General features: G+C 42.7%; 1 protein-coding gene across 4 annotated transcripts in view; it reads left to right on the top strand.

The window, feature by feature from the left end:
- The first annotated feature begins 380 nt into the window (after positions 1-380).
- The window catches only part of ltbp1 (latent transforming growth factor beta binding protein 1), a 129,408-nt gene continuing 119,147 nt past the window's right edge, over positions 381-10,641 (top strand). For all 4 annotated transcript variants that reach the window (XM_022765122.1, XM_022765123.1, XM_022765124.1 and 1 more), the window contains exon 1: positions 381-1,081. In XM_022765122.1, the coding sequence (XP_022620843.1) occupies positions 711-1,081 (371 nt within the window). In that variant the 5' untranslated portion in view covers positions 381-710. The remainder of the gene's footprint in view (positions 1,082-10,641) is intronic.

Raw genomic sequence — 10,641 nt, forward strand, 5'->3', positions numbered from 1 at the left:
GATGCTCAGGCTCCAGTCAGCAGTGATCGCCACCACCTGCTGAGGTCTGATTTAACCGACACACTACACCCAGTCCGCTTTTGTGTTGTACAGTTTGCTCATTTAAGCTGGAAGTCAGTATCAAGTAACAGAGACCTGACAGGAGAATGTGTGTGGGATGTGTGGGTGTAGGGGTGGGTCAGTCAGTGAGTCTGTGCGTGGGTGGGGGCTTCGGTATGGGTCCCCTCTCACCCTTGGGCCCCGAGAAGCTCTATGTGAACGTTCTCGGGGTTGTTGTGCAGGCTCCCCCTCCTGACGTCACGTCTGGAGGCTGGCTGCTCGTGCTGCTGACACCGTTCACCTCCAACAGAGAAACTTTCCTGGAGTTCTCAGGCTCCTCTGACTGCGGACCAAGGCAATTACGACCCGGAGAAGCCGCAGCGGCTCGGAGACTCTGCAGGCTACAGGAAGACAGAGAACGGGGCTGGGGAGCATTTTTACGTGACGTGACCTATTTCATTTGAAACTTTTCAAAGTGAAGCCTGTTTTTTCTCTGGGTAACGCTCGCTGATTTGGTGTGTTCCCACACCGGGCTGGAGGTCGGTACCAACAGGAATATGCTCAGGAATACACCAGTTTTTGTTACTCTGAAGAAGTGAAAGGGTTTTTTTTACGGATCCGAATTTAAGCTGGACCCCCCTCCCAAACTTTTCTTGGTATTCGGTGTCGATATGGCTTGGATTAAATTGGGCCTTTTATTTTCGTTCGGTGTGTTTCTCTCCCCGGTGTGTGTGTCAGCGGAGCAGCAGCAGGGCCACAGCGGCTTCAGGAGGCTGTACGTGCTCCAGCCGGGGCCGTCGTCGGGTTCGGCCGGTGCGGACGGCGGGGTGCGGGTCAGCTCCATCTCGACGCACCGCGGCGCGGCTGGGCAGCCGCACACGTACAACGTGGAGCTCACCGCCAACTTCGGCGGCCAGGTCCGGACCCGCAGGATGGGGAACCAAGCGGCTTCGGTGCCAGTGTTCAGTCAACAGCAACAGCAGGTCGTCCGGCAGAGCGGAGCGGAGCAGAGCCAGCAGAAGCAGCTCCTGAAGCTGTCCGGGTAAGAGAGTCTGGATGAGTGTCAGGACTGAGGAATGTGAGCTGGTGGGGAAATGAGAATGAACTTAATGACTTCCTGTCAGCTTTTATCACAAACCTACAGGCACCAGGCAGGTCCACTGTGTGAAAAGTGTCCGAAAAGTACACTGGACCCAGGTGTATTGTAGACTAGACTGCACCCTCACCTTAAAGTGGGTTAAACCGTGCTGGGCTGGTCTCTCTCAGAGGAGACTACTCAAGCACACAAAATGTTCCAGTGTAACAGGGGCTTTCTTCACTGACAAGGATGATTTAAGGTTTTTTGCTCACTCATTGGGCTGCTCGACCTGTTGGTGCTAGTTTAAATGAATGCTGATGATATTGTCTAATAGTATTCACCAGATGCAGTTCATTCTGAATTCAAAGACGCAGTCAGACTAAAAGAGCGATTAACTGTTTTCTGGGGCCAGTTTCACAAAGACATATCAGACTGGTCTGTAGTGTTGGTCCAGTCTTAGTTTTGCACATAATGTTAGTCAGTCTGTTTCACAAAAATAAAGACCGACTCATCTTAAGAAAAAAACATTAGGCTAAATCAGGTCAACACTAATGTTACCATGGTAACAATAAATGACACCTGCTGACCAGTAGCACCCAACAACAGAAAACAGGAAAACATGGCTTTTTGCTTTATTAACATTGTTCTGGAGAGAGCAAAGAGAAGATAAAGAGTTTTTAGAGACTGTGGCCATTTTTTTCAAATCAGATTTTCTTTTTATTGTTTCACTCATCATACACTGTTGAATTCTTCCAGTAGACAAACATTTTCTGCTGGGGTAATTTACCCAGAATTCAGTCCATCTTAAGATTGTCAAGAGTTGCTTTGTCCAACAGATGAATTGAGACTCGGTCCATCGGAAGTCTGACTATTTGTTAAATCTTAGCCACAGGCAGTCTGTCTTTGTGAAACTGGCCCCAGGTCCTGCACACCCTTTGTAGACCCACACAGGTGCTTTCACTTACTCGGCCTAATTGGACCTCTCCTGTTGACTGTGTGTGTGGGTACAGACAGTTGTTCGTTGACCTGTCCCTGACTCTACTATTATTTTTGTGCCTCCAAGTGATCAGATCTGATATATTTCATGGAACTGTGAACAATCCAAAACAGATTGTTTTCATTTCAGGTCTGGGGCACTTGCACATGTGGTCCTGGATCTGATTCATGTTGCTGTCTGAATGGTCAGATAAGAAATTTATTTATTTATTTATTTATTTTTTTAACGTGCATATCATCTGTTGTCACCAGTAGGTGTTGGCACCTCACAGCCAAGTAAAAATACGCATTGAGGAGAGCAGCTTTTCCTCTGCAAAAAATAATCCTGGACATGTGTGCTAGCACAGCCATGTCATCCATGTTTATGATTTTACTATGGCACACATGAGGTATTGTTATTCTTGTATGGAAGTGGCTCACATTCCAGTTAAATCTGTGCATGCATGGTAGTTTGGGACCTAAATGAACAGCTGTTTATTTACCAGTCTAGAAGAAATATTGAGAGTTCAGCATCAAACTAGAGCTGTCTCCAGAGGTGGAAAGCAATGCCAATGTTGATCCTTGTTTGCTTCTATTTGTATCTCTGCACCTTGCCACTGAATGTGGTTCTTGCTGGAAGTGGTTGTTGTCAGTGATGTTGTGTTTACTGTTCAGCACCTTCAGCATGATTGATAAGAGGTTAGAATACGCCCTCTGGGCAGCGCTATGTCTTCATCCTCCCACATGTGCAAACCACAGACTTTAAATAAAGATGGACGTAGCCTCCGTGACGTCACCCACAGGTTTCTGAAGAGCGGTTTTGAAGCTGAGAGTGAGCAGCTCCACTGTCGCCATCTTGGCAGTGTCTATCTCCCAGCTAATCCAAAAATAGACAAAGAGTATGTGGAGATGAGACTTCAGTTCATGCTGGTTTTTGGCGAATATGCTCATCCACCTGTCACTCAAAGAGGCCACACCCTCTTTTGTGTATAACTTTAAGCCTTTATAAAATGTAAACTTGTGAGTTATATAAACAGTTGTCATGAAGGAGGAAATTAGCTACAGAGGCCAAAGCTGTACACATGTTTATTTCTGCTGTAAAGTTGGACATTTTAACATGGGAGTCTATGGGGACTGACTCACTGTTGGAGCCAGACTCTAGTGGTCATTAGAGGAACTGCAGGTTTTGGTTTTTCAGTGTTGGCTCCCTGAGGTTGATACTTGATGCTCGCCTTTTGGGGTATAAAGTGGTATGGACCAGGGCTAGCTGGTTAGCATGCTAACTTCAGTAGCTACAGTATCTGTGCAACACAATACAGACATCTTTGACATAACCTCAGAACTTTCTTCACATTCTGTTGATAATTTTAGTTCATTTTTGAACGTTTTAAGTTAAAATACTTAAGTATAGCACCTTTAAAAGGCCTTGTTCTATTTGACCTGTCATAATAGGATAAGTACAGGGGCTCCTAATATCATTAACAATGGCTCTATTCTAAACTATGACAGCATGATTTTGCTAGGTCCCATATAGTATAAAGGTAGATGTCCATGTGTTGTTTAATTATAAGGCAGGTCTGGGTACTATATTAATACTGTGAAAGTATCAAAGCCTCAGTCAACAGAGAAATGCACACAGCCTGTATTCAGAAACTGAGCCTTAAAACCAGCCGTCAGGACTTCTGGAACTTTGTGATGTCACAGCAAAGTGGTCACTGCTCTCCAGCATTGCCCATCGCAGGATTTGGTTTCTCCAAGCGTTTAACTGAAATCTGCTTGTCATCCACTCACCATATCACAGGTACCCACTTTCCTAATGTCCCTGATGGTCTTGGATTCTGCAATCATGCAGAATACCCAAATGTCTTGAATGTTTCAACCTAATTCAAATAGTCAGCTACACACTACATATCTTTTTAATTTGCTGACCAGTGGCTGAAGCAGCTGATTTTACAGCATTTTGTCAAAGATGTTTTAGACAGCTCAGCCCAGTTATTTGACTGGTTTGTTAGCAGGTGCGACCAACTGGGAAACTGGGAAGGGAAAGCAACTTGTAGTGTTACTCTACAGGTCAGCAGGCTGTGTGTGGTCCAGCAGCTTGGCTTCAGCTGCTCAGTCTGTGGCCGGTCTTAACGTTTTGATGTGTGATTAGTGAGTACAGTCTGGCTGTGAACTGTTCTTATCATAATCATTACTAGGTTACACAGGCTGGAAGGATCAGGTGGTGTGTGTATACGTGTTTTTGTGTATACACAACTTGTTTTGAAGTCAGATTGTTGAAAAATGGGGCCTATTACAAAAGTATTCTTTTTTTTTTTTTTTTTTTTTTTACTCCAGTTTCACTTTGTAAAGAGTTGCCATATACAACAGAGGCTGCAGTTTTTCTCATGTAACACTGGCAGAGTTACTTTGTGTTTTATGGCTCCCTTGACTTTTCCTTGATGCATGTTGTGTGTCACAGCTGAATGTGTGGTACTTAGATATGAGAAGTGGTCAACTCATAAATGCAGCGCTGTTTCACAGCTGACTGTGAAGTGAAGTGTTTCTCACCAGGATATGAACAACCCTCCCCCATCCAGTTGGTCCAACCCCCACAAGTAAGTCTCCAAACTGTGGGAAACACTGTAGTGTTCACTCACATAACTTCATTCAGACTTAGACTGTGACGCAGATCAAATGGGTCAGTGAATATCAGCTGATCCTTCACACCCCTGTTCTCAGCTTCAGTGATGAGGGCCTGTGTTTATCACTTAGGAGTGCTCAAAAGTACCAACTTCAGAATAAAATACAGCGGCAATAATCGCAAAGTTTGACATTTTTAGAGCAATAGATCAGATGAATTTTGACTCTAGGTCAAGCTGTTAAGAAATAATCGTGAAAATGTAAAATTGATTGTTTCATCACCACCTTGAGGTCAATGAGTGTCAATTTTTGTGCCTGAGTAGTGGGTGGAATTTGGCAACATGCTGATTTAGAATTTTTTCAATTTTGCTCTTACGGTTTTTGCTGCAAAAAAAATGCTTTTGTGGATGTAGCGTATAGACTGGCGACCTTTCCAGGGAGTACCCAGGATTGGCTCCAGCCACCCCGTGACCCTATAAGGAAAAGCAGTATAGCTAATGGATGGATTTTTTGAATGCATAAGTGCATTCACATTGACAAGTATGGCAACATGCAGTGCACTGCAAGTACCTGGATGGTTCACTCAACACTGGAACATTGGACACTTCTCACCCTCAGTGGTCGCCATCTGGGCTACGTAGTGGAAGGGGAGAGACAACTAACGTATTTCCATAGAACTTTGAGTATTAACCATCTGACTATGGACCAAGGAAGTGGTGTATGATGACATGTTGCCCTTTAGGGCTTTATGAACAAAAAAAAACAATGTTCATCACGTCTTAGTGTTGGAGATGCCCATCCAACCTTTTCATACTAGGTGCAATGATGGATAGAATAACTGTGAACTTAGTCTAGGGGTTTGAGAGTGGAGGCAGATGCGTGTCTATAGTTGGGTTGTCACAATACTAGAATTTCAAACTCGATACAATACCCAGGAAAAATACTCGATACTGGATACCATTTTCAATACCACAGGGAGAACAAATGACCCTAACCCTTTTTTTAATTAAGATTAGAACAATACATACTATAACAAAAATTGACCATTTTTAAGTTGTCTGAGGTAGTGCAAATATATATATGACATGCAAATATATTCAGCTACAGCCCTGTTTATTTTCCGTGCTTCTGGTGACTTGGCACCATATTTTCTTTGCTGATCAAATAGAGTTGGTAGGGTAGGCTGCCGTTGTATAGTTGTTTGTCAACTTTTCTCAGCTTCAATCTGGGACTTAAAGAGAAATATATTACTTTTCAGACACAAATAACTGTGTCATCCTGTTAATTAAACACTGTCTATTAACGTTACAGATGGGCAGGACTTTCCCTATGAAGCCTCTCAATACTCCTACACAATGATGTCAATTTAAAGAAGTAATATGCATTTTCCTCCATATCTCTGGCACACACACGGGGTAGTAGACTGAGAGTCGAGAGCAGGGTGTGTTCTATATGTCATACCTTCATCAGGTGAATGCTTTGCAGGAATGTAGTGGGAGTTCAATGTTCATGGATGAAAGACGAGATCTTGCATGACTTGAGTGGAGGTCATGTTCAAAGAGATCCGTTCTGTTGTAGAAGGTGAAGTTGTCTACGTAGCGGATGCTTCTGGTACAGGAGTTGCCCTTGTGCAGCTACTTGGTTGACTAAAATTTACATAGCCGAAGGGGGGGGGGGCAGTGGCCATGAAATTATGCATGTTTAGAGGGAAGAGGTGTTGGATGTCCTTAACAAGGGCATCTGGGTAGGAGGAGGGTTGACTGACATGATTGACCATGGATGCAAGTGATCAGATCTGATATATTTCATGGAACTGTGAACAATCCAAAACAGATTGTTTTCATTTCAGGTCTGGGCACTTGCACATGTGGTCCTGGATCTGATTCATGTTGCTGTCTGAATGGTCAGATAAGAAATTTATTTATTTATTTATTTATTTTTTTAACGTGCATATCATCTGTTGTCACCAGTAAGGTGTTGGCACCTCACAGCCAGTAAAAATACGCATTGAGAAGAGCAGCTTTTCCTCTGCAAAAAATAATCCTGGACATGTGTGCGTAGCACAGCCATGTCATCCATGTTTATGATTTTACTATGGCACACATGAGGTATTGTTATTCTTGTATGGAAGTGCTCACATTCAGTTAATCTGTGCATGCATGGTAGTTTGGGACCTAAATGAAACAGCTGTTTATTTACCAGTCTAGAAGAAATATTGAGAGTTCAGCATCAAACTAGAGCTGTCTCCAGAGGTGGAAAGCAATGCCAATGTTGATCCTTGTTTGCTTCTATTTGTATCTCTGCACCTGCCACTGAATGTGGTTCTTGCTGGAAGTGGTTGTTGTCAGTGATGTTGTGTTTTACTGTTCAGCACCTTCAGCATGATTGATAAGAGGTTAGAATACGCCCTCTGGGCAGCGCTATGTCTTCATCCTCCACATGTGCAAACCACAGACTTTAAATAAAGATGGACGTAGCCTCCGTGACGTCACCCACAGGTTCTCTGAAGAGCGGTTTTGAAGCTGAGAGTGAGCAGCTCCACTGTCGCCATCTTGGCAGTGTCTATCTCCCAGCTAATCCAAAAAATAGACAAAGAGTATGTGGAGATGAGACTTCAGTTCATGCTGGTTTTTGGCGAATATGCTCCTCCACCTGTCCACTCAAAGAGGCCACACCCTCTTTTGTGTTAAACTTTAAGCCTTTATAAAATGTAAACTTGTGAGTTATATAAACAGTTGTCATGAAGGAGGAAATTAGCTACAGAGACCAAAGCTGTACACATGTTTATTTCTGCTGTAAAGTTGGACATTTTAACATGGGAGTCTATGGGAGACACCTGACTCTAAGTGGTCATAGAGGAACTGCAGGTTTTTGTTTTTCAGTGTTGGCTCCCTGAGGTTGATACTTGATGCTCGCCTTTTTGGGTATAAAGTGGTATGGACCAGGGCTAGCTGGTTAGCATGCTAACTTCAGTAGCTACAGTATCTGTGCAACACATAACAGACATCTTTGACATAACCTCAGAAACTTTCTTCACATTCTGTTGATAATTTTAGTTCATTTTTGAACGTTTTAAGTTAAAATACTTAAGTATAGCACCTTTAAAAGGCCTTGTTCTATTTGACCTGTCATAATAGGATAAGTACAGGGGCTCCTAATATCATTAACAATCGCTCTATTCTAAACTATGACAGCATGATTTTGCTAGGTCCCATATAGTATAAAGGTAGATGTCCATGTGTTGTTTAATTATAAAGCAGGTCTGGGTTTCTATATTAATACTGTGAAAGTATCAAAGCCTCAGTCAACAGAGAAATGCACACAGCCTGTATTCAGAAACTGAGCCTTAAAACCAGCCGTCAGGACTTTCTGGAACTTTTGTGATGTCACAGCAAAGTGGTCACTGCTCTCCAGCATTGCCCATCGCCAGGATTTGGTTTCTCAAGCGTTTAACTGAAATCTGCTTGTATCCACTCACCATATCACAGGTACCCACTTTCCTAATGTCCCTGATGGTCTTGGATTCTGCAATCATGCAGAATACCCAAATGTCTTGAATGTTTCAACCTAATTCAAATAGTCAGCTACACACTACATATCTTTTTATTTGCTGACCAGTGGCTGAAGCAGCTGATTTTACAGCATTTTGTCAAAGATGTTTTAGACAGCTCAGCCCAGTTATTTGACTGGTTTGTTAGCAGGTGCGACCAACTGGGAAACTGGGAAGGGAAAGCAACTTGTAGTGTTACTCTACAGGTCAGCAGGCTGTGTGTGGTCCGCAGCTTGGCTTCAGCTGCTCAGTCTGTGGCCGGTCTTAAGTTTTTTGATGTGTGATTAGTGAGTACAGTCTGGCTGTGAACTGTTCTTATCATAATCATTACTAGGTTACACAGGCTGGAAGGATCAGGTGGTGTGTGTATACGTGTTTTTGTGTATACACAACTTGTTTTGAAGTCAGATTGTGAAAAATGGGGGCCTTTACAAAAGTATCTTTTTTTTTTTTTTTTTTTTTTTTTTTACTCCAGTTTCACTTTGTAAAGAGTTGCCATATACAACAGAGGCTGCAGTTTTTCTTCATGTAACACTGGCAGAGTTACTTTGTGTTTTATGGCTCCCTTGACTTTTCCTTGATGCATGTTGTTGTGTCACAGCTGATGTGTGGTACTTAGATATGAAGAAGTGGTCAACTCATAAATGCAGCGCTGTTTCACAGCTGACTGTGAAGTGAAGTGTTTCTCACCAGGATATGAAAACCCTCCCCATCCAGTTGGTCCAACCCCCACAAGTAAGTCTCCAAACTGTGGGAAACACTGTAGTGTTCACTACAATAACTTCATTCAGACTTAGACTGTGACGCAGATCAAATGGGTCAGTGAATATCAGCGATCCTTCCACACCCTGTTCTCAGCTTCAGTGATGAGGGCCTGTGTTTATCACTTAGGAGTGCTCAAAAGTACCAACTTCAGAATAAAATACAGCGGCAATAATCGCAAAGTTTGACATTTTAGAGCAATAGATCAAGATGAATTTGACTCTAGGTCAAGCTGTTAAGAAATAATCGTGAAAAGTAAAATTGATTGTTTCCTCACCACCTTGAGGTCATGAGTGTCAATTTTTGTGGCCTGAGTAGTGGGTGGAATTTGGCAACATGCTGATTTATAATTTTTTCAATTTTGCTCTTATGTTTGCTGCAAAAAAACGCTTTTGTGGATGTAGCGTATAGACTGGCGACCTTTCCAGGGAGTACCCAGGATTGGCTCCAGCCACCCCGTGACCCTATAAGGAAAAGCAGTATAGCTAATGGATGGATTTTTTGAATGCATAGTGCATTCACATTGACAAGTATGGCACAATGCAGTGCACTGCAAGTCACTGGATGGTTCACTCAACACTGGAACATTGGACACTTCTCACCCTCAGTGGTCGCCATCTGGGCTACGTAGTGGAAGGGGAGAGACAACTAACGTATTTCCATAGAACTTTGAGTATTAACCATTCTGACTATGGACCAAGGAAGTGGTGTATGATGACATGTTGCCCTTTAGGCTTTATGACAAAAAAAAACAATGTTCATCAGTCTTAGTGTTGGAGATGCCCATCAACCTTTTCATACTAGGTGCAATGATGGATAGAATAACTGTGAACTTAGTCTAGGGGTTTGAGAGTGGAGGCAGATGCGTGTCTATAGTTGGGTTGTCACAATACTAAGATTTCAAACTCGATACAATACCCAGGAAAAATACTCGTACTGGATACCATTTTCAATACCACAGGAGAAACAAATGACCCTAACCCTTTTTTTAATTAAGATTAGAACAATACATACTATAACAAAAATTGACCATTTTTAAGTTGTCTGAGGTAGTGCAAATATATAATATGACATGCAAATATATTCAGCTACAGCCCTGTTTATTTTCCGTGCTTCTGGTGACTTGGCACCATATTTTCTTTGCTGATCAAATAGAGTTGGTAGGGTAGGCTGCCGTTGTTTAGTTGTTTGTCAACTTTCTCAGCTTCAATCTGGGACTTAAAGAGAAATATATTACTTTTCAGACACAAATAACTGTGTCATCCTGTTAATTAAACACTGTCTATTAACGTTACAGATGGGCAGGAACTTTCCCTATGAAGCCTCTCAATACTCTACACACAATGATGTCAATTTAAAGAAGTATATGCATTTTCCTCCATACTCTGGCACACACACGGGGAGAGACTGAGAGTCGAAGCAGGGTGGTTCTATATGTCATACCTTCATCAGGTGAATGCTTTGCAGGAATGTAGTGGAGTTCAATGTTCATGATGAAAGACGAGTCTTGCATGACTTGAGTGGAGGTCATGTTCAAAGAGATCCGTTTTTGTGTAGAAGGTGAAGTTGTCTACGTTAGCGGATGCTTCTGGTACAGGAGTTGCCCTTGTGTCAG

This window comes from Seriola dumerili, unplaced genomic scaffold (assembly GCF_002260705.1).
Source record: "Seriola dumerili isolate Sdu_G_001 unplaced genomic scaffold, Sdu_1.0 BDQW01000665.1, whole genome shotgun sequence".
NCBI lineage: Eukaryota > Metazoa > Chordata > Actinopteri > Carangiformes > Carangidae > Seriola > Seriola dumerili.